This window comes from Prenolepis imparis, unplaced genomic scaffold, assembly GCF_030444845.1.
Source record: "Prenolepis imparis isolate NDT839.2.m4 unplaced genomic scaffold, iyPreImpa1.0 SCAF_8, whole genome shotgun sequence".
Lineage (NCBI taxonomy): Eukaryota > Metazoa > Arthropoda > Insecta > Hymenoptera > Formicidae > Prenolepis > Prenolepis imparis.
The window spans coordinates 15,855,109-15,881,392 of record NW_028141166.1 but is presented as its reverse complement, the minus strand read 5'-3'; the positions used below and the strand labels follow the sequence as shown (position 1 = coordinate 15,881,392).

General features: G+C 34.1%; 1 protein-coding gene across 3 annotated transcripts in view; it reads right to left on the bottom strand.

The window, feature by feature from the left end:
* LOC145939442 (zwei Ig domain protein zig-8) overlaps positions 1–25,635 on the bottom strand; it is a 92,612-nt gene extending 66,977 nt beyond the window's left edge. For all 3 annotated transcript variants that reach the window (XM_083043756.1, XM_083043757.1, XM_083043758.1), the window contains exons 1-2: positions 25,352–25,635; positions 3,991–4,166 (exon numbers count right to left, since the gene is read on the bottom strand). In XM_083043756.1, the coding sequence (XP_082899882.1) occupies positions 3,991–4,166; positions 25,352–25,490 (315 nt within the window). In that variant the 5' untranslated portion in view covers positions 25,491–25,635. The remainder of the gene's footprint in view (positions 1–3,990; positions 4,167–25,351) is intronic.
* Between the last annotated feature and the right edge of the window lie 649 nt (positions 25,636–26,284).

Below are 26,284 nucleotides of genomic sequence, written 5' to 3'. Positions count from 1 at the left end.
CTTTCTCTTTACAAAAAATCCGTTTCTCTTACTTTAAAAAACATTTTCTCGCTTAAAGTATTATAGGAAAACGGAACTTTAATAACAATAACGTTAATTTATCTTTCAAAAGATGATAATTATCTTAATACTTAATAGAAAATACTCAAAAGATTTTACTCTAAATTGAGTAATGTTTAACAAGGAGTGGCACAAAGACAAGGTTTATTGCATTTGGGCGGCACTTTACGTTGCATTATCTCAACGTTCCTTGGATTTCCTTCACGCAGAGAAGAATCGCAAAGCTTTCATAACTCATCTTCACTGGAATAAGTAAGATTCTCGGATGTTATAGAAAAGGAATACAATAGACATAGCCACAGAGTGGTTCGCTGCTAACTTGACTTACATTCGCGTCCGATCCTTTTGATATTCCAGCCCGAAGGAATCGTAAACTGATATTTCGTAAGGATCAAATCCCGATTTTCTCCCTTGAGAGAAGGAAACAGAAACAGATATGCATTGACCCTTTAAAATTGAATATCAAGCTATGCATTTTCGTTGCACTCTCAATCAGAACGAAGAGATGCATATAGGGGATGACCAATCTCACCATCCTTATACATACATACATATAACTTTCTTCCATGGTACTGTATCTTTTTTCAACGATTCACTTTAGATTAAATATCGATAAAGATATTGATGGTCGAAAAAAAGATTTAAAAATGAGCATTCAATCTGATGTCAGTTTTTTTATGTATCATTGAAAAAGTTAAACACGACTTTGTAGAAATTCTTAATTCAAGTAATAAATACATTACTAGTAAATACATTACTAGAAATATTTTTGTAGTATTAGTAAGCGAAAATGTATGATAGATTATACAGTATACAGTATCATATACAAAATAAATATTAAATTGAAATAGATAATAAATATTCTATATCTTATTATTGATAATGAGTATATGTTTCAATATCTACATAATAATTATTTAATTATAATTTATTTAAATTAATATATATATATAATTAATATTATTTAATTGCAAATATTGTATAAAAAGTTAATCCACGATTTCAAAATAAACTAGAATACCATTTACTAGATGGTAATCGATTTATCTTCTCTCGCATTCTCTTCTGAATGCTCATTTTTAATGGTCGCAATTTGCGGAACTAATGAGGTTTGGAAAATAATGACTTTGTTCGTGCAGTCGATTCCTTCATTCATAATTTCTTAAGAATGTTAACTGATAATCCGATCGTAATCCGGAGACGTTACAAATCTCATTACAATACTATTTCTGTTTAATATGTAATCTAAGTTTTAATAAAATGCGATTAATCTCTCGCAATTATTTTCATCTTAAACTCCATTTGATTTTCCGATTTAACTCGAGAAAACTTGCCGTAATCGACGCGTCGCCGCTGACCATCCGCGCGTAGATCGATATTTAATTAAAGAGGGATCGTTGGAAAAAAAGAAAACAGATAAGTGGAAAGAAGAAAAATGTGGAAAAGATTGGAAAAACCTGGTGAACGTGAACTAAAAATGCATCCGGCCGTGCTCTTCGAGAAAACGCGAGCCGAGCAATTTTGTATCCCAGCTATTAAAGAAATCTATATATATTCGTCCATTTCCAATAAAATCTATGTTAGATATAAATACGCTTTTGAAATATTGGACATTGAATCATGTTTGCTCGTACGATCAATCTTCGGTTTAAATTTTTACTTGGATAACAACATTGAAATGAAACTCTCCTTTAGCAGAAGGATGCGGTTTCTAATGATAACAGGAAGTAAGAAAAAGAAAGGATCGAGTGAAAGGATTTCTTTAAATTCGTTAATTTTAATCGATAGTACTTACTTCCGCGAGACATAATTATTAAAATATTGCATGATATGCATGAAATATATTAAATAATTAAAATGTGACAGATTGACAATTGATTAAAAATTGATTAGTAGAAGAATTAAAATACAAGGGAAGAAAGTGCATTATGTGTATAAAGTACGAGTAGAAACAAAACGAGTCTCACATTAGTTGCTATAAAAAAATGAATAATTCAAATAAACTAAAAATGATTCGATGTGTTAGCAACACGTGCTTTGATACATGTATATCTACAGTTTTAATTATATCATTCAGGGCCGGTATTTCAATAACAATTTAAACTTAGATCGAAGTTAAACTATTATTGAAAAACCTGCCTTATTGAAAAAATTCTTTATATTCTTGAAAAATTGAAAGAGAAAAATTGCCGTGGATCATGTCAATTTTATCAGAGCATAAGTCGAACAGTGCGCATACATAAATACATATATCTATTCCAATTATTTTTATCCACAAGACAGACGTAAAAACTAGACGAAGCTCCACTATAAAAACCGCATCCATCCACCAGTTGCATACGCTCTTTACTGTCGGTCGTTCGATAACAATAAAACCCGTTGCAGAAGCAGAAGGAAATCTGTCTAAAGCGGGAGAGGAAATTCAAAAAAGCGAAAAAGTGGGTCGCGAAAATTGGACGGGCGTGTCGAAAAATTGCGTTTGTACGGAAAAATGCGAAATAGCGAACAGCGCGACGTTCGCTTCCCCAGGAATGATTCCTGGTTGGCGCCAAGTGCCCTTTAATCTATCGGGTGTCTGCGAGCGAAGTACGACCGACACAAAATACGTGAATGCGATTTCGGCGCGACGGAGAGAGAATCGCGTTCTTCGCGGAATGATTACGACCACCGTTTACGTGAATCGCAACTGAAATCGTCCGCAAATTCGCACGCACGCTCCGCTCGTTCCGTCGATCTTCCTCTTGCGCTCTTATTACCGCGAAAACCGTGTTTTCGGCACTCCGGCAACTGCAGCTCTCACTACGGAGAGCAAGAATTTTCGGAAGATTCTATTTGCGCATGTTTCTCGGAGCGAAGAATTTAGATAGATAAGTTATAGAGTTCGTACTTGTAAACATTTTAGGAATTTCCAGTTTTCCTCCTACATTCTTTCCACGCTGCAAATTTGCAAGTTTTCGCTTTTGCCTTTTAACTTCGATTATAGTTTAAGAGTTGTACGAAAATATGAGAACGTCATTCTGACATTAACATTATATGTTTTATTTAAAAGAGAAAAAAGCGATTGTGAATTAAAACTTACCATCCCTCTCATTACGTCTATGTATGTATATTTACTGTTATAAAGTCTCATCAACGTTGATGAGCTCCAATCAACAGTTCGTTATACATTCGCGGAGAACATTGAATACTTTGACAAATCCATGAAATAGGATGAGAGCTAAGCACATCTCCAAAGGGAGAAGCTTCCGTTAAGGCGCTCATACATCTTCGTTAAATCTATGCCGCGCTTAGTCGCCGCGAGATACGCACTACCGGAGAGAGATTTCGCTTTCAAAGGAAACACAACGATATCTGTGTCCTCACGATTCCTCATGACAGATCGTCGTAGACACGCCATTTCCTACGCACTACGACGACCATTCTCGTATCTACATTTATGTATGCAATGGGGAGCCCCCTAATCGCGGCCGCGATATTTATTGGCGGCTCGCTATTACGGAAGCGACAATTTGTCATGCCGCTGTATTAATTACATAGGCTCTCTTGTGTAGATAAGGGTGCTGGAAGCAACCTGTTTGAATCGAAGCTGTCTCCGGTAAATTTTCAGATTAATCGCCGCCGGGCCAATCAGTGCTTGTTTGCAATTAATAACGATATAACGCGCGATCTTTGTCAATTGTCCGAGAATGATTTATATTTTGACTAACACGCACAATGAATAAAATTCGTGTAAAGTAATAATATACATATATACACTATATGGTTTATTGAAATACGAAATATCTCTATTGAAGTGGATTTTTTAATCTTTTGATACGCACACATATGTGTGCTTGTTATATAAATTTAATTAATTCAGGAAAGACTCATGTTAGAGTGTCGTTTGCTGTTGTGTAATAAAAAAGATAAGTAAAATAAGAAAAGACTTACTACTTTGTCGCCCAGATTTCGCACGCGGCATGGTAGATATGCGGTGTGCCCTACAAACGCACTCACGTTCGCTGCTGTCGGCTCAAAAACGGTCTGATCTTCCAAATCATTATTGGCATCGTTTACACGCCGCTGCGTGCCTTCCTTGAATGTGGTTTCGCGTACGTGTGCTGACACTGAAAAGAGAATAAATCTAATGAATATGATTTGACGAACATGATCTACGCCGGTTACGCCAGCGTTTAATTCCGTTTTTCAGCAATCCCATTAAAATTGTTATTACATAAAAAAATATAACTTCTGTTAAGCAAAATATTATTAAAAATATAATAAAATTTTGCACGAGGTTGTTAAGATTTAATAAAGAATGATTTTTTTTCGCGTTTGAGACTTAATCACGCATGTTTCGTTATGTTGAACAGAAGAGGTATGGGGAATATGTTCTATCTTTCGTGAAACTTGTATGCGAATTCTGGACAGGAAACCAATGCTTTCGCCGACGTCTCCCGCGAGAGCGCAACTCCGAGTCTGCTGCGAGCGACTGTTGGATGTACTACTTACAAGATACCAGAATCCAAGTGCATTATAACTGGCAAGTAGCGAACTGGCGCCGAGCGAGCAAACTCAGCTCATTTCTTAAGCGTAATACGCTCTTCGACGTTTCGGTAGAATATCTTATGGAACATAGCTATGCACTTTGCTTCATTGTACATGCTCGTTTGTACCTCTATAGAATTCTGCCCACCTTTCCCCACCTCCTCGCCCTCTCCCTTTCCTTCGCTGTCCCTTTCGTCATATACTATAGAAGAATAATCTCTTTAGCGACAATATGTTGTATGCTCGTCTTCATGATGAAAGACATTACACGATTTGTAGGAAACGACGTATATTTTATCGAGAACGCGCTCGCTAACAATTTTATTTGCAAAATTTTCAACAAAGGATATTGCGAGTAATAAAAAAAAGAGAACTAGAAATGTTTTATGTTTAATCAATAACACATTTTTATTGGCTCACCTGTGAGATTGATCTGACTTTGCAATAAAAGGGATTGTTTGGGCGTTCGTAAAAACTTGTTTTGATAAATTAGATTACAAGCTTTTATCATGACCACTCGTATTTGCACGTACATGTTTTTATAATCAGAGTCCTCTTGATTACTTCTAACTACATTTCAACTATGATTAAAGAAAATATAACTACATATATTCACAAAAATACAAAAAAAGTGATTTTATAACACTTTTTTACATGTATTCTATATTCCGTTCTTTTATGCATTAGTATTTATATCTGTGTACATAATAATATATACACATTTATGTATAAAAACACAGAATTTGTGCATAAAAATATATACACATTGATATCAAAATTAAAGCAATATTAAATTTAAAATGAAGATGTTTTCTCCTTAATTTAAAATCTTTATTAATTGGTATACGTGCAACCTAAAAAAAAATTATCTTTATGTTTCATTTTATTTCTAGCCGATTCACTAGTTTTATCGCTAATTCTTATTATAGTGCTCCTTCTAGCTTTTTGTCTACTACTTAAACACGTGTTGCAGAAACTTTTCGAAATAAACATTATTCAAACAGCTGTACGGATCGTTCTTTGCTTAGTATACCTTCGAAATGCTTAATATATCTCCATCATCATCAATCATTATCAAACTGAACGACGATACTCATTGGTGGTTGACAGGGATTGATCCGAAAGGAAAGTTCGTAATAGAAGCTGTGCGAGTTGACTGTGCGAATTTGCTAATGCACGGAAGAAAACCGAATGAACGGATACTTAATTTCTTTTTTATTTCGTTTTATTTTATTTCTGTAGCCTAATTTATATTTTCACTTTTCTGATCATCACTAATATATACAAAACTTCTTGACGTTCATACAGAAGCTTTAGTATTATTATCGAATGATCCATAAAAGTTACAAGAAATCAATCTCGTACATATAAGCGAAGTAAGAAATTTTGCTTTAAAATAAGTCGCCAAACTTGAAGCATCTAAACATCTATTTCAATCTACATTGTGTCACCGTTGTTCATTTTGTTGCAATGTCCGAAATGTGAATGAAAAAAATATCTTCTATCGTGACTCAAAAAGACGAACATTTGCCAATCATTGTCCTCTTTTTGATCCTCGAGCGCGTGCAATCTGATAAATTTAATTGGACGAACCTGCGTGCGGCGCGAGAGTAAATCCACGGTGAACGCGACGAGGATTGCGGGGGCTTGAAACGCGGACGGCTATCGAATTATCAAACGAATCTGCCCAGAACAACCCGCTGACATCGTAACTCGTTGGACTGACCGTTTCGCATAAACAATGCTCTCTCTCCAAAAGCCTGCGGTATTCTCTTTCAATCTCGACAAACACGATGATTCGTTCATCACTTATCATGCTTTATCTGCTGTTATATATGACGTATATTTGAAGCTTTTACTTAAAATAATTAATCTTTTAAAATATAACAATAAAAAAATATATTTTATATTATATAGAGAGAAATATATATATGGGAAAAAATAAGAAAATTTGTTTAAAATTTTTAAATCTATTTTAAGTTAAAATTATGAATTTTTTATATACTATAATTTACACAGGGACATAAAGAACAAAGTTGTAATAACTTATATGCATTTTTGATAACAATGCTTACAAATTACGTTTTAAATATAAAACGCGCATGACGCATCAAGTATTACGAACACATCAATGAGATTTATAATTTGGAAGTTAATATTGACTTAGTTTATATGAACATCTTCGTTTACTTGACTCGAGAATCGGGAGTAAATATTAGTTTGGTTCCATCACTGCCTCCCACCATCCCTCTTGTGGTGCGATAACGCCCGTATACATACCCATTCCACTGGCGTTATACAAATGACCAACAGGCCACCCCTTTACGCCTTCGCCCTGGTAACACGGGGTAAAGCCCTTCCTGATAACTCCAGATTAATTGACAAAAAGCTACCGTCACAAATAAGGATGATGTACATTACGTGAAAATCACCCTGCATCGTCATTATCGTTACCTCTATCACTTCCAATCGTTTTTCCGGTACATAAATCAGATAGAGGCGTTAAATTAACTTTTACATTAATTGTTTAAAAAGTATATATTTTTAAAAATATTTAAGGCAACGTTTCAAGACATTTTTAAAACCATTATATACATAAATATTGCACGTTAAAATAAATAATAATTCTAGTATATTTTTACATTACGTAATCTCTTCTTCCTTTACATATGCAACTTGTATATATTAAATAAATCAAATCCAAAGCCGGTGCCAACACATTTAAAAGCGAATGCGTGATATGAATCACGCCAAGAAATTTGTGGAACAATTTCGACTACTCTCTCTCTCTTACAAATATATTTCTGTTAGATACAGTAATATCTTCACGTCTGACTATAGTCATCCATTTCTACTCGTCGCGAATCCTCGCAGGCGCCACCTCTACAAGCATCTTTACAACCCTTATGCGAATAGTCATTTACCACTTTTTTATCCCGAGGGACTTTTTTCGCCCCGGATTTCGTAATATTATAAACTGTGCGCGTAAATGTGCCGTAAACTAAGATTGCTACTCCCTGCCATCATCATCGTCATTTCTATAGCTGGAGACATTTTTCTTCCTAAAAACGCCAGTGGACGGATCCTTTAAAAAGATCGAGAAAGGACGAAAATACCCATGTGTGTAGGCCTTAGATTCGTTTTTTATCGGTGATAAAAACGAATTTAACGTTTAGTTATGCCTGATGAATCGTATCACACCGATGATTGTAAATTTGCATAAACGTTACGCGTTTATAATTAAACGCTTTAAATATGTGTGTCGTTTGATACTTTATTCCGATTACGGCTACATTATAATTTAATGTAGCCGTAGCAGTTAAATTTGCAATAAATAAGTTGCGAAAATGTATTGTGTCATTTCGAATAAAAATATTTTTACGCTGCTTAATAGACGGAAGCAAATATTAAAGCATACTCTTTTTTTGCTTTTCTTTCTTTGCTTTTATATTTAATACCGACAGTTAATTCTTTTGCAATATAACATTGACATAAAACTGATTTTTCTATGTGTGAGATATATGTATGTGCACAAATGCTCAAATTTTACGTAAAAATTCAAGATTCTTAAATGTATCCAAATAAAATTAATTTATCTTGTACGTTTGATTTAAAATTTATATTACTGTTGTAACAAATACTTAGGTGCACATACATATATAGAAAAGAATCAATATAATTTTTTATTATTTTCACATTTATCCAAAGGATAAGTATGAGATAGGAAATAGCTGTCTCTAGAGACATTTTCGTAAATTCTCGTGTGAAGTCACAATTACTATAGAAGAGTAACATAACGTCCCACAAATTGCCTACGCACTAAATCTTCTTGGACTACTTCCTTCCAGATCCCACCTTTCTTACAAAGTTCCTAATTCGCGTGTTCGAACGACCGACATTTTTATTTCTTGGAACCATTATCTAGGTTTTCCCCTAGCATATTTCTTCCCGACGCGCTTTTCTGGACTGCTTGGTCTTTTAACGCGGTTGACGTGTAGCATTTTAAAATTTATGCATGCACAAAACAAAAATAAATTTTTATTCGGCTAACGAATAATTTCGTTCACAAAATTCGTGCATATATACACATGCACACACACACACACACACACACACACACACACACACACACACACACACACACACACACACACACACACACATGTATGTACATGTGCATCTAAAAGTTAATTTTAACATATTGGATATTATAAAATCAATTTCAAATTAAAGACCAATTTTGAACAATTATAAATCGAAATATTAAAAAAACAAATTTATGTAATATAGATATTTAATAGCAAAGAACTTTTCAATGTAATAAACGGGATTGATAAAATTGTAATTGTCATTTTCTGTAAATCCTGACTAATACATTCCATTCGTCTCACTTTAAATCATGTGACTTGTATATCTCGCCTCTATTGTCTTACGGACATTTAGGGCATATACCAGCGAGTACTATACTAGTATTTCAACCATATCATAATGCGCACATCCAGATGAACGCAAGTGCGAGCAGTAAGCGGGACGACCTCCCCATGTTTCATCCAAAATGTACTTAGATAAACACATACGCAAACGGTGCACTCGGCGGAGAACAAATCTCCGCGGTGGAAAAAAAAAAAGGAAAAAGACACGAGAAAACAAGAGAACTGCGTAACTCCGAAATTATCCAGTGACACGTTGACACAGTGGCGCACTGCCACGCAAGCTCTTCCATCCACATGCACACCAACATCGCCACTCGAAGATCCGCCTACGATGTGGCGACTGGCAGCATGACCGCAGTTTACGAGCGTTGCGGCGAAAATATATGATCCTCGCGGTGGTCTAGCGCGACCGTAAACTTTCGTCCTCATTGTTTCGAGCAGGAAAACCAGAAAAGGCCGCGGCAGCCCCGGTTCAAGGGTTGCGCAGCGATTCCCTCTTCGCTCCCCATCCCTCCCCCTCCCCGATACGACGCGCGAGATTAACGACGAGATTATTTCATAGCTTCTCGCAGGCAGCCCGTTGCTGAAATGATGCTGGACCGCTCTGCGAATTCGGTGACAGTGTTCGGTTTCGGCGAAATTTATGATGTGGTGTGACAAAGACAAATTCCGGCGAAGAATAAAACTTTACTGTGGTTAAGGGATGACAGGGTCGAGGGACAAAAATGAGTTAATTTAAGTACTTTCTTAATATACAATAATAGATTATTTATTAACTAGCGCTGAATCAAAACGGAATCAAAATATGTTTTCAAATAATCGCAACCAATTAGATGGAAGGAAATATAAGAATAATTATATAATCAACAATTATAATAAAAAAAATTTTGTATATATTATTTCTTTCCTTTAAAAATTGTCTAATTATTATATAAAATTCTAGAAATATAAAAGTTACTTAAATTGACCACTGTCATAATAAAATTTACTTATTTTATTAATAAGATTTAAAAGAAATTATTTTTATTATAATAAACATATTAAATATTTATCATACGAATATAATCATTTATCATACGAAGAATAAAATTTATAATTTAATTCTTATAATCCTACTGGGATTGTTTATGCAAATAATTATATGTATAAAAATTGCTAAAATATGCGTATTCATAAATAACTTAATTTTATGATATGTATTACAAACTGACTTCAAAAGATGTTGCATGAACTGCATTTGCGTAACTGCACACGTGTATGTTATACATATACAGACACACATATTTAGACACTTCAAACAGGCGTGGAGGTAATGGATGCACTCCGCATAGTGCTCGCTATCAGGTACCATTTCGGCAGAAGTGCTATAACGATGCTTAAAGCGGAAGTATACTCGACGTTCAACGCGATATAAACTAAAGGACGACTTTTCATTACAAAAATAGAGACACAATACGCCTTAAATTTATTAATAAACTTATTTTGTTTCACGGTTTATATGTACGTTCCTAAATAGAAAATTCTATTTGGAAAAACAAAAACTACTATAAAATTTAATTTTACGAATAAATCAACTAACCAATTTATAAATTTCTTAAACTTCAATTATATTCAATTTATCGTTAATTTATACAATTTATTTTTCTTCATTATTTTTTACGCATAAGTATAACAGCAGAAGGGTTAAAATAATCTGCAGAACTGTGAAACCAACCAGATGGTCGTTGCAGCATACGGAAAGTTAATTTCGACCAATAAGAAGACGATGATTTTCATATAAAAGTTTTGCGACGCTTTCGCAATAACCTCAGTCGGATTTTTCGAAATCTTCGGGTACTCAACGCGTCCTAAGTCTGTCCCGCTTCCATTGCGGAGGCGTCGACGGCTCAAGACTGTTTCCAATTTGATGTCGCGGGCGAATATAATTTTTCTTGCCTCGTCGGCACGCCAGCAACTTTGGAAAACCGTTTACGAGCTTAAGCCGCCCCAGTTAGAGATAGAGTTCTTTTGCACAGACGGTAACTTCCGGTTGCCGTCGACTTTGCCTGAATTTGCTTCGCGCTCTACGTGATAAAAGAAATTTATTCTATAAAAACTTTAAGCAAACCCACGAATAAATAGCCAAATTTTATATTTTCCGTTTAATTTTATACGGAGTCAAACTTTAAGTTTTGCATTTTGAGAATAAGTTGATTGCAGATTTACAAGGGACAATAAACTTTCATCGCGAAAGAGATATCAACTCTAGATTTATCTAAGATTATATCATTAAAGATTAATACAATATTGACAAGATATCTTGTATAATATATAATACGACGTGTCATGTAAAAAGATATACAACGCCATCCAATTGGAAATACTTTTGAAGCTGTGACGTGTCGACATTGGAGGAAGCTTCGCGTTTTCATAGATGCCACTATTGAGCATCGAGTTTCTGAGAGAAGAAAGATGAAATTTCTGCGAATTGAATGGCAGGATTGTATGATGTCTGAGTTCACTAAATTCCCGCGTGTAATAAGTACACCACGTGCTCCACATATGCGTTCTATTTAATTTTTTCTCTTGCGACTATCTGTGACAGTTTAACGCGGACGTTGCCCCTTTTTTAAATATGATTCTACCTTTAACTTCCAACATCACGCGAAACTATTTTTAACTCTTCCTGCCATTTCGATATTGATATTTTATTAAATTAAAAAACTTAAACGTTTATGTAATGCATTTATATTTCATATGTTAGTATATTAAAAATAACGAATAAAGCAATGACAATCACGATCTCGCAGTAATATTATGAAACAAATCTTTCTCGTATCGGTGTATCTCTAAATGGATTCAGCACTCAGTTTTATATGAGATATAATACTAATAAACTCATGGCAAATATTCCGAGAACCATGCGTGACTGCGCGAGGGACGCATAGAAAAGAATATGCGTGACCCCATTTGTCGAGATCACAATGCGTGAATCCACTTTTTTCCGCATATAACGCTATCATCTTTGAATTGGCTCCCCGTGAAAAATGTAGTACAGAATTTTTTCGCCCTTCCGCATGCGGTCGAGGAAAGATTTTCTTGGATTTTAGACTAAATCCACATATACCCACATATATATCTATATCCACATGTATATGTATATAACATATTTAAAGATAGCTAAAATTGAACTTTTCGTCACATATGCCACAGCCACAATTAATCAATTTCTGTAAGAATTATTATAATATTTAATAGGCTATATTGTGTCTGAAAATTGTCAAAATACATCTAACTCAGTATCAATATTCAATATTAGTATCATTAAGTGTTCCAACATCAAGAGAGTTTATAGTTCAATCAGTAATCGCCGAATAGATAAATAACGGATTAATAATTATGTATATATATTCGCTATAAGTCGATTAAAGAGGAGCGACTCAAGAATTCTCTTAGGAATTTATCACAGTCAACTAGAGAAACGATCCGAAAGGAGGACTGAAACCCAAATTATCCTGCCAAGAACAATCTTGTACTCGTGCAAACGCGAAGTAATGTGGCGAAACTGGCGAATTTCGTCGGACGCGAGAAATTTCATTTCATCAAGCAGAAACACAGAGGCTGCCTGAATTACGCGGTGTTTATAATCCGTAACACAAGTCAGTGTGCAATGAGAGATATCGCGCGGGTGTACCGAGAGTATATGCATGCAAACACATATGCCAAACACGTGGTATTCCTCTCTAAGCATGACGACTTCTCGGAAATGTTTCTCCTATTTGATTCATCAAGATGGACGATTTTGTGCTCTTAAGAGCTGCTTAATACTCTTTTAAATTTTGCAAAGAAAATAAATTTCAATCGAAAATTCATAGAAAACCGACTTCTTAATATAGTACGCTACGCTTTCTTCTGTCATTCACGCGTATTTTTACTCAATTTAAATATAAACCTGTAAGTATATTAATAAAAAGGAGGAACCTTTATATAAGGGACCACATTTCAAGAAGTGATGCATGAGGGATAAAATAAATGGACTTTAAAAAGATGAAAAAAGCTCTTGTATTCACTACCGTGTCTGCCAAAATTTACCAACCCAAGATAGATAAGAAAAAAGGTATATACAGGGCAAGAGTGTGTAGGAAAGAGGATAAGATTGACGCGTCGCCTTAAAGTCATGAAGGAGAGACCCTGGATGACTCCAGGAAGATGTATGAGAAAGAAGAAGCTGCAAAGAGGACGTTCGACCTGCTAATAAAACTGCAGCCGATCTCTCAACTTTTCAGGTGCGACGTATAGGGAAAGAAACGGAAGTGGTAAAAGAAGGAACAAGGGCTTCCAAGTAGAGGCAGAAAACCGAGAAGAAAAGGAGTAGAGAATCCTTCAAAGAAATTCCACTGCGGACTTGCTCTTTTTTTTTTAGCTCACGAGATTTGTGTGACATTTACGCACGTGTGTGGGCACACATGTCTTATAAGAAACACACACATATGCATTAAATTTACGATATCAAAGAGTACGTTTGTAAGACTCGTATAACAATATTCCTTAATTTATATTTTATATTAATTTCAAAAGCTACAAACAATGAAATATATTTTCATTGCTTTCATATTCAACAAAACTGTTGGATTTTTCTTAATATCGATTTAACACAAAGTCTAAAATTCGAATCTCAAATTATTAATTAAGATATCAATAATCGCGATTACAGATGCGCGTAAAAAATAAAAAAATCTACGTAATAAATTTTTATTATCTAATTATTCATAATATATATATATATATATTTAAATAATATAATAAATAGCTTAAGGAGCTCTTTAAAAAAATTAAAAATTATATTTTTCTTTTACACAAAAAACTTTAAAATAAAAATGTAATTTCGTAGATAAGTTATGACGATTCACTCGGCATAAAAGCGAGCAATAAAATATGTTTATATGTTTATGGTTAACTACGACTTCTTACATTTCCCATATTGCCCAGCGGGTCCTACCGAGCGCGCAATTCGCCCGCAAAAACGTGCTTCGCAGTAAATCTCTGAATTACATCGCGCGCGATAAAATCAAGCGTATCACCCCCTATACCTAAAGCCTGTGTCCGTGAGCACGTTTCGCGCATGGTCGCCAGGAAGTTACGATAACGTTTGCCTGAGCATTAAAAACGAAGGAGGAAAGAACAGAGGACGTAGGCGGGGGAAAAGAAAACGAGATAAAGGTGGGAAAAAGGACGACAACGTCAGGAGAGGGTGCGATGGGAAAAGTGAAGCGGGTCGCGCGGAGAAACTTGAAAAATGCGACGAAGGGCGAGGGATAGCTTTCAGTATAGCCTGGTACCCCCGACAGTACGTGCCGTTTCAAAAGAGAAAAAATCAGTCGTGCGCGCACAGTCGCGGTCCAAATTTCTATTAATCAGATCGGGTAATGCGATATCTCGATGGCTGCGGCGAGTTGAAACGAGGTAAAAAGATTTTTCCTTTATTGGTAGCGAAGTTAAATCATTTGATTGCGCCATGATTACGCTTTCCACACGTTAATTGAACAATTTTCAACAACTCTTTATCAATCACGAGAGAAAGACAAAGAGAAAAAGAGAGAGATACTATATTTTTTCCATTTGCCATTGTAACTTTTAATTACGTTTTGCTATCGAGTTTTTGATAAGTAGTCTTTTATGACGCGTAATTTTTCATATTCTTTATTAATCATGTGTTAAAATTACAGAGATATATTCTTTTTAATTATTCTTGCAGGTTCTAATGTATAATAACAATTTTCTTCGATATTTATTATTAAAACACTGAAATATCGAAATATAAAAAGATCTCAAATGCGTTATTAGCTTTGAAATGCCATAAAGTTCAGCTTTTGCACATCTTACGATTGCAGAATGTCAAAATGGTTTCCCGACAATGAATCTGGGAACCCCTTTTCGACGCTTTTTGACGCATCAATTTTCGAAGTTATGTGCGAATCGAACTTCTGCGGAAACACGCCGGAATTTCGAATTGCGCGAGGCGACGCGACGGATAATGGTCGAAGAAAGTATTACATCTCGCCGGAGTCGTCGCTCTCCGACCTCAATTTTCTCTCATCCGCGATTTCGGCGGTTTATTGAAAAAGCTCAGCGCAAGTACGGCGTCAAAGTTCACAATCCGCTCGGAGTGCAGCGTCTAACCGAAGCGACAAATCGAAAGCTGAATCCCACTTCCGTTTCGCTTGCGAAAAATCTTGACGCTCTCGTCTCTATCATTTTTAATATTAAACAAAAGAATCTTAATTCGTGATATTTTTACAATGCGGATTATAGTCTAAAATAATTTCGCTTGATATTAGATAGAATTATATATGTAATCTTAACATAGTCATTTATTATATCTTTCTTTTTAATTTAACTAAATTTTTTTTTTTCATATGATTATTAAGTATAATTTACAGACGACTATTAAATAATATTCTATTTAATTATTGTTTGTATCATTATTAAAATTAATCAATACATTTTGGACTAACACTAATATATGCATTCTACAAACATACATACAGACATATTTATAAATGCATGCATATAGATATTTGCAATTATAATCAAAATGGTATATTATCTGGGTTTATGTTTTATGTGCTCTTATTATTATATACAGAATATATATATATATATATATATATATATATATATATATTTGGAATACTTAATTGTAAGCGATAAATTAATAAACTATCTGTTTGCATATTTAGCAATATCTATTTGCACGTAATATGAGAAATAATAATATTGTTTGCATATTATTTAATGAAAAAAATAGCCTATTATAGATCTGTATTTTTTCTAGTTATAATTTGTTATGTTTTTATGAAATACATTTGATTGCAATAGTGTATTCCATGTGGATGATAAAATACATGATCTCGAGCGGATTCAATTGGATATAGGGGAGACTTCCACCGCTATCTGTCATTGATGCAGTTGTATGCATACCATGCAAAGGGCTATTAACGACAATTGTTCTCTTAAAGTGAAGTATGAATTTCAAGGCTGTGATGATCTGTGATCAAATTGAGATACGATAAACGCGTCAATGCTTTCATATTTTTATATTATTATAATACATACGTTTTAGAAGTAACTAATAAATACAAAAGAAATAATGAAATAATTACTTATTTCAGTAATCATAAAAGATTAAAATCGATGAATCAGAAAATGAAAAATCGATAACATTCGAATTTGCTAAAAGCGGAATTGTCAGAGCTCAATAAATGATAAATAAAAATGCAAAGAAAATATGAAGAAAATAACTTTTTAAAGATAGAATGATAAATAAATATTCCAACGGATGTGACGACAGAAATGGAAATGTCGATCGTCGCCTTGGAAAAATATACGCGTAACATCAGCGCAGGGATGCTGCGTCGTGCAGCTTACGATGCAGAAACATAACCATAATATGTCAAATTAGTCGTAAAGCGAAACACGTCGACGGAGTTTATTTGTGAGTCTTTGTAGTGTGTGAGTCCAGAAAGCGGAAGTCGCAAAACGAAAAAAGAGCTCCGCGTGGCGCCGAGTTCAGCATGCTAGCGAAAGCTCTGTGACAAATTCACATGCAGAATAAATTATATCCGACTTTGTATATATACGCGACGCCGTGTTATATTCAACAGTAACCTTCGCATTCATTCCGCCTTACGTGTCAAGCACTTTTTGACAAGTGGGAATATATTATAGTAGCATGCTCTCCATAAATCAAAACTTTTAAAACTTTTAAAAATTATAAACATTTATATGTGTAATTTTTTCTAATAAACTCGGTTCACTTATTAAATTCTTCTAATATTAACGATCGGCTAAACATGAAGGGATCACGAATTTAATATCTGTTAATTAAAATTTAAGAGAATTTGATACAAGAACATTCATCGAAGTTCTATTTTTCCATCGAGCATTTTTATATAATGCGTCCATATATAATTACGCGTCATTAAACATAAATAATGATGCGGAGATCTCGGCAAATACTTGGTCGAAAAACGCGCTTTGTGAGCCTTGCGCCTGGAATGTCGCTTACCGAGTCATTTTTCACATTCGTACGGTAGCGCGAATGCATAAAACGACAACAAGAAACGTATCGTGGCAACGTACACGTCCGACTCCACCAGCCAAGCCGATGGAAGAAGAAACCATGGCAAATGCTTTCCGGAAACCCATTGGCCCGTCAGCGGGCGCGTATCGGGACTGAAATTGTCGAAGAAACGAAAATAAAGACCAAACTCTCGCGCGCGATGTTGGGGGTGAAGGTATAGATAGATGGAGGGATTTATTGCCCAGCGTGGACTTTTTAAGACCTCCTTTAAGTAACATAGGGTAATTTGAAACAGATAGCGTTAATTGCGATTACCATTGAAGATAATATCGTTGAATAATGAACTACGATTAATCAAATTCAAACATTTGCAAGTTCTCTTTTTAGAATTATGAGTTATGTAGGATCTACAATAGGTGTAATAAGCTCTAAGCCTTAAGAAATTGATCAATTACAGTCACGTATTCTCCTCATACTTGATTGTAATTGGTTAATTTCTTAAGGCTTAGAGCTTACTACATCTATTGTAGACCCGGCCTTATAATCTTCAAGTTGTCATTTTTTTTTATATAGTGTGTGCATTTAAATGGACATCTATAGTTTCAGCAAATAAATATTATCTAGTCTATTTTTCATTATTTTGTGTATCGTTTTGTATGTCAAATTTAAATGGTCAATTTTTCAAATCCTTTAATTGTTACAGATATTTATTTTTATTCCGTTATTGTATTGTTTGCATTAGTTGCATGCAAACAACGTTCTCTATAGTTTTATAAATAATTGAATCAGGGGTTTAATCATTTCCACAATTCCAACAGCAATACACGCAGTTCAATGGTACACGCCCTTGAAACACTACATATTCTATGAATAATACTCGGAAAATTATAGCACGATGTCAGCATAGACTACATAATATACGCTCGGCAACCCAGTATTCGTATGAGTAACGGAAAGCTATATCGTATTCTCTAATATGTAATACGATTCTGATATTAAAATGAATTTTATTCTACATTTAATTTTATTCAATAATCCATGATTAATGATCCATTTGGACAGAGAAGAAGAGGACAATTGGTTTTAAGCTTTAAAGGGCAAAAATTGATATTATATCGAGATAAAACTATACTCGCAATGCCGAATTTTAAAATTTATTCCAGAGAAAATTTTTAAAATACTTGATTCCTTAAAACATTATTCAATTTAAAATATCGGTTTTAAAAGATAAAAAATTTTAAAACATAAAAAATATAATTTTTCTTTATTTCTTTGAAACAATAGAAAAAATATATATTTTATTTATTTCCCTCATCTTATTAACTGATCATGACAAGTCAGTATTTATCGACTGTCTCAATTCATCCCGCGACAATTCCTTATCGTTAGCACTATGATTTTACCACAATACTGAAGTTTCCTAACTAAGCGTCCCTAAAATGTCCATCACACGTCCTTTCCAGCATACAAGATTCGCGAATCCCATCATCTATGTCAATCGAATTCGAGTCACGCGCACAGACATCGATCTAACGTACCGTAATTAATCTATAAATAGCATGGAATGGTGGTGTCACAAGGGCGGAATGGGGATTCGAGCAAACTTCGTCGACGAGCCTGGGAAAGGGCTTGCCAAGCTGGCAAGCACTAGGCCGATACACGAATTGTAACCCGTTAACTCGACTGTACCACTGTGATTTAGAGGCATCTCGCATGAATGTGTCGCGCGTGGATACGGATCTGTTGCGACAAACGAATGTTTTCCTGTTTATGTGAAGTCGTGTTCCCGATGAATCGACTGCGGGACTTGACTGTTTTTCACTTATAGCCACTTTTTCCTGCGCTGTATCGATGTCTAGTGCGCGCGATTCGTTCTAGTTTTATCGACACTTCGACAGGATTTCATGGCACGATTAACAGCGTAGCTCCAAATAGCCTCTCTCTTTTAAGTTTATTTGAATGCCTCGTCTTCGGAGAAAAGATAGATTTAAAGCAAATGATTTTATTTCTATCGATTAAAGAGAGGTAGTATTTCGGAAAATATATTATAGAATTAGAATTGAAATATTCATTTATATTTGAAGGTAAAATAATGTTCATTTTCATAAAGTTTTATTAGAAATACAGAAAAGGGATAAACGATAAAGTATACAAATTATATATTACTATACCACGTGTGTATTTGACTAATTGTGAATTAATAATTAATCTAAGTTAATATTTTCTTAAGATTCGTTTTAGCAAGCAATGACAAATTTGATATTCAAAATATATGTATGTGCGCTTTATGTTTTTAAGTTAACGCAAATATGTTTCTATCTTTTGTTAATAGAATTTACTTCATAATCCATTTCATATAGAGTGTCATGCTTGTCTTTGCTTGAACATTTGTCTTTATAAACTTAATTGTTAATAAAATCTCTCTCTCTCTCTCTCTCTCTCTCTCTCTCTCTCTCTCTCTCTCTCTCTCTTTCTTCGATATAATATATATTTATTTTGATATTTATTTCGATATTTATTTTAATATTTATTTTTATTTTTATTTAATAAAAACTTTAATAAAAACTGACTACATAAATTATTTTGTCAAAACAAACATTAAGTCGTATCTCGGACTATATCATCGATTTAAAATTTAAATCAATGCAAGCGCATCGATGCATATCGAGAAACATGTACGAGTTCTGACGCAAATGTATAAAAAGTAGTCGTAAGCGGAAATCAAAGAGCCGAGCAAAAAATGCCCCGCGCAGAAACGAAAATTTAATATGACGTTATTTCGTTCAAGTGATTTTAATATCGTGCAAGCCAACGAATGACTCTCCCTCTTTCTATATAATCAGCATACTGCGCTTTGCATACATGTGTATAGATACGCTAGCATTTCTATCTGGCTTTGTTAATAAAGTCGGTAGCATTAGAGTCTTCAACTTGTCCCGCTACCTTTCGTCCACATATAGCGGATACACGTAAAGGCTAAAGCTGTTTGAGTATCCAGGAATGTATCCATAAGATTTGCTCCGCGAGATTGGCTCGAGATAAAATAACAAGAGGTGAGGAAGTGCAACAATGTTGCTTTACCTTGTTTAATTTAACGTGTAAATCTGTGGAAATAATATTGCGACCATGGTGCGCGGCGTGCCGTTCATCTCATTGTTATCGGAAGGTATTATGGTGTAATGCGTGAAATTCGTTTTCTGTAGGAGGACGAATGTTTTCACATTATTATAAACCGTTTATGCAATTATAACAGTTTCATACAAACAGGTATATAATGTTGTTCCGGCAAAGAACATATGATAGTCTTAAAAAAAAATGTTAGATTTATTTCTAATTGTATTTATTTAGTGCTATGTACTATATGTCATTGTTATTGGAAAATTACACTTAATCGATCAGTTATATTAATCTTTATAGAATATTGCAATACTCTTTGAGCGCACTCTACTTTTTCAGGAAACAAAAATTCAAGACAAAATTTCCTCTGATGTCAACGGAGACGCTTTCGCGAGACACGTGTCACTGGGGCTAGACATGTCCGAATTTTCGTTTCGACTGCGATTCGAGACGCTTCACGGTGACTTCTAATTAGGGCGGCTCATCCGTCAGACGGAGCGCGACAGCCGAATTTCAACCGGGCTCGCTGTTGGCGGTCGAGCCCGAGTAAGAAGGAGGTTAAACCGCAATCCGCCCAGAAGTGGCGGTGAATCATTCTATGAGCATAAATTAGCGCCCCGTCACAACGCCGGTTAATTAATTAAGGTAAATCGTCCTAAGCGTAAGTAACTGCAGGCGCCCGAGCTACTCCTCGCTCGCTTCCCTCTTGCGCGACGACTCCACCGCGATCCTCTTTATGGCTAACCGCGTGATGCGTTTCCGGCACAGAGAGACCGAGAGAGCACTGGGAGTTTTGTTTTCGGGATAGTCTCTATGTCGAGTGACTGCGTTTCGCGACGCTTCACAGACCGACCGCTCGATAGTCCCTACCGGCAACAGCAGTTACCAAACTTTTGCGAGTCATCTGTCCTTTTAAAGATCATATGTCTCGCGAAGCCGCAAATTTTTCAAACAAAATACAGAAAGTCGCATTCCTCTTTCATTTTTTTACAAGACAATTTTAATTTTAATTTTAATTTTAATTTTATTGTATATTATATCATGATAATGCGAATATATTATTTCACGCGTTGATTAATCTTGTTTATTATCACAGCGCATTATTATTTTTTCAAAGGGAGCAAGATGACATAAATAAAAGAAATAAGAGAGAGAAGAGCAATACTTTTATTCGAATTAATGTTGTATTCAACTTTCTGTATATTTGCTCTCCCTGCGAGCAAGACAAATCGAGTTGCAGCTCGCTCTATTGATAGACACGCGGTTCGTTTCCGCCAGAATACAGTGGAGGATAGTTTGTTTTCGGTTCTCCCTTTCGGCGATACGATAGCTAGCATTGTCTCGGAGAAAATCGAGCAGTAGTGAATCGAATTTTCTGCCGCACTGTTACGGTAAATGTAAAACAGCTTCTCTCCTTTGAAGAGGCTGCTGTTCTGTTATTTCTGGCAACTCTATATTCGCGCGATTATCTAATAGACTGTATCGTTTGCAAATTGCTTCAGACTTACAGTTTTATAGAAATCGAATTGGTAAATGTATCAGAAATACATAAGTGTATGTGTATGAAAAGATATTTATAATATATTATTCTATAAAAAAAAAGAAGACAAATTTAATATATATTTAAATTTTTCATAAAAATACGGTTGTTTGTTGAATACAAATGTATTGAATAAAAATTTTTTTAATTACATTTTATCTAAGATTATTTTCATTTTTAAAGCGAATAAATTTGTTTCAAGTTAGGGCATCAATTTCATTTGGCAAATATCAGTTAAATATTATCTTGGTTTGATGTCCTCCCCCCGCGGGAAAATCAACACGGGACCCGAATGTTTAGACCGCTAAAACCAGATGTTTAGTTTGCAGGGAACTTCAAATGTGGCACTCCGGTTCAAGAAACCAATTAATGCGCCGCTCGTGTTCCCCTAGAGGTAAGTAAACTTCGCACAAGTACTTGACCAAAACTAAGACTATCTACCATGTTTCAGCACAATACCTCACGAGGAGGATTCAGATATTTAAACATAGCTTTAAAAAACATGGTTAACATTCTAAATAAGATTTATAATATGAGATTGAAGAAGATATTGTAGTAGAATAGAAAAAACGAATCATTTATCAAAGGCAAAATTAAATTTTTATTCTGACACGCGTGTAAAATTGTGTTATATAATAAACAACATATATATCAAAGAATTTCATTTATAACATATAATATTTCATTTATAATATTAAAGAATTTAATTTATAACATATTATATTACCTGAAAACTAATTTATTTAAACTTTAATATACGGACAATATTTGATATTGAAAAGGATCAAGCTGAGCGCGGCATATAAATAAAGCGTAAGCTATCACCCATGTTTCCTTTGACACAATTTTACGTAGTCGCATACATTTAGAAATGTTGGAATTTCACGAATGTGCGAACACATGTGTACGCATGCTTTTATAGTAGCATATGGTCGTCATAAAGCCAATGCTCCATAAAAACACGTTACAGAAAAAAGGCGTTGGCGTCGCAAATCCTAATATTTTATTTTTTTACGCATCGTTATTTTGGATGCAAAAATAATGTCGCATCACTTAAAACAAATTTGTTGCAAAGAATTAAAATTTCTTATATCACATGTCATTATATGATTAAAGATTAAGAAACTTTTTTCCAGTAAAATCAATTTTTAAGAAATTTTAGTTTAATTATAGCTTAATTATAGCTTAATTATAGTTTAATTATATAGCATTATTCTTGGATATAGAATTATTACTATATACTAGCTATTATTATCTTGTGTTATAATTTAGATATTTATTTAACAATGCAAAAAATAATTTAATATTTAGCACACATACATTTATTTGCATGTAAATACACATAATATATGTTTAAAGGTATACAATAAATAATATTCTATACTTGCAATAAAATAAATATTTGCGTGATGTGCAAATTTTTTCGCGTTATGCAAAATTGCTATATTTTATTTTTAAAAAGAACTGCGGAATTCACTTTTCTCCTTACATTCGAATAAAATGTCAAAGCGAGAAATACAATAGTAAAGATTTGAGTGAAAATAGACTGGAAAATATGTACCTAGAAAGGAACATACGGAGCCGAGACACGAAGTGCCAGCCAGCGTTACTTGCGAATTTAATTCTAGCTTTACAAATCCTGAGCGTACTGTAGACAATTACGAGATAATTGTTAATACGACTTGCAATTTGCACTACGGCCGGTGCCGCGCCTCGTTTAAACTCTCGTGTGCTTAATTAGTTCCTATTTTGCCTGTGAAGCGTTACGGGTTGCATATCTCGACGCACAGAGCTGCATTCGCGTTCGAGTGCGTCTGAGGACATCCTCTAATACTACCCTCGCATTTTATAAGGGTCGTTTCTCTCAATTTATATTTCTAGTCACGCCCTTCCGATGTTAAAATGGAAGAGTGCGCGTGAACTTATATATTTATAATTTATAACAAATTTTTGAAACGAGATCAAAGAAAAAGTTTGAAGTATAAAAAGTCAATATACTGTTAAAATGATTACATGTATAAAGATGTAGAGAAACTAATCATATATAAAATTATAAGATACTTGAAATGAAAAATTATAAAACATTATAATTTAAGAAAAGAATAAAAGATCACGCACGCGGGCCTAAAGATCGTGAAGGATTAATTAAAATTAATTAATTTTACACAATATAATAATGAATCTAAGAATGGAAATAATTTTACAGAAAGAAGTTAATATAATTATAAGTCACAATATATTGACTTTATTATAATGCTACGATGACCGAATTTGCGGCACATTTCTATCAGTAGCTGCAGATCTAGTAGTCTATTTTTAATAGGAACCAGCGCTCGAATTGTCTCACAGAAGCTCTAAATGTATTTATGCGATAGTTAGCCTCTCATGTAGGTACCTAATATGTATATCATAGATTTTATCAAATTGCTTGTAATATATTATTACGCAAATCTCGTGTAAAATTAAATAACCCAAATAAAATTATATAAAAATCATAAATCTAATTACATAAAAAAATTGCGTAAAAAAAAGTTACAACGATAACCATTGCAATTATTAACTTATTAATTAATTTATCAATAAATTGCAAATTAATATATAATAATTTAATAATATTTATATCCTTTTTTTTAGATGTGTGTAATTAAGTGTGTATGTATACACTTGTATTCTATAGGTAAAATATTATTACCACTTTATCACACATTATTAGATAACGTTAAATTTTTATTAGGTAGAGTAATGTACGTGCTTTTCATAAAAGTGAATTCAATGTGATGCTCTGTATTCATTATGTAACATCAAGTGTTATTGCTTATTTCGTTCCGTCGTAGTGACTTTCTCATTATAAAGTTGAAGTACGGCAAGCGTCACGAACGACATTAAACTAATCTTTAAAAGATGGAGATGACAGCGCCCAAGGCGGGCGGCAAAGATTTGTGGGAAAAGTTTTGCAAAATTGAGACCACGCGAGGCTTGATGAGCACCGTGATTTATGCTCTTCATTTCTCAGGTGAGACCGCGAGACCTTATATTAAAGAACGACTGCAGAAAAGTTTCACTTCCACGTTCTGCATCAGCGACGCGGAAATCATATCGTCATTATGCTCGATATTGTTGACGATGGTACGTGATAGTATGATTTGCGATTTAGTTTTTTACGAATAATAACAGGTTTTTTTCTGATAAATCGATAAAAAATTAATATTTGCATATAACCTTTGCTAAAATTTATTATCAAAAATTCTACCATAAGTTTCTTGAAGCAAATAAAAGTTTACGTATTATTTAGTTGTAATTCTATTTATAACAAAATATATAAGTTTCAGAAATAAGTTAAAATTTTTTATCTATAAAAAAATAACATCAAAAATATACTATTGAATAAAAATATTTGATAGAAAAATTAGTATATGTTATGCCTATTAAAAAATTAATCTTAGAAATACCCATACATGTGCAAGATTCGGAAAATTATATTTTTTGTATAATCGATCATTGCATCAATTATGCAATTGTTTTGACAAGGAGTTCGCGTTAGTCGTATCACCGAAATATCGAAAACGGAAGAAGATAAAATATCACGCAGTCAAAAGAATCATCGATACTAACCGGCGAAAATAGCGCCGGGCAGCGAAGCGCAGATAGTCAAGTACACCAGCAATATTCCTCGAGCTTGACACACCTTCTGGCAGTAGTCCAGCTTTTTCCCGCTCGGTAGGCCACCACCGATTCTTCTTGGCCCCTTCATCGTGCCGCATAGTTTTCGTTCCGACCACGTAAACCGCGCGCGTTACACTCGGATTAAAGCGCGAGAAGTTTAATAATGCTTAACACGCGTGCTTTCTCTCTTCCTTCCTTTCTTACTTCCTTCCTTCCTTCCTTCCTTTCTTCCTTCCTTCCTTCCTTCCTTCCGCCTGGCTTTCGATTCTCGCACACGTGATGCGAGATTTCGTAACAATCTTAACGCGCGTGCCGCAGATGCGAATTGCATTCATTAATAGGATGCGATTGTATCAGGCATGGCGAGTAGTTGCATTGCACACACGCAGTTTACGAACGATGCACGCAAAGTGACCTTTTTTTCTCACAATATGGTTTATTATTGAAGCACTTTTATTTCGTGTTATACGAAGAAATTGTTATATAAATGAATTCACACTCAACTTTTGGCACAATCAAAATTATATCACAAAAACTAATTTCCTCACTTTTTAAAAATAAATCTAGTTATATATTTGTAAAATTTTTTCTCCATCGATGAAGTGACATTTACTTCGTGTGCGAGTCACTTTCTTCAATATATAATTATTTTTAGATTATATGAAAATGTACATATAATTTTAAGTAAATTCTTTTATTTTTCCATTATGTTGTAGTCGCAGGATACCTCACTTATCTAAGGATCCACTTCGAAATAGGTACTTTGGAATATTACTAGTAAAAATCTATATCTTCTCTTTGATAAAATTTTGGTATAAATAGATGTGTAACTTTTTCTGATATAACAATTTTGGATATTTATTCCCATGCAATTTTAAATTC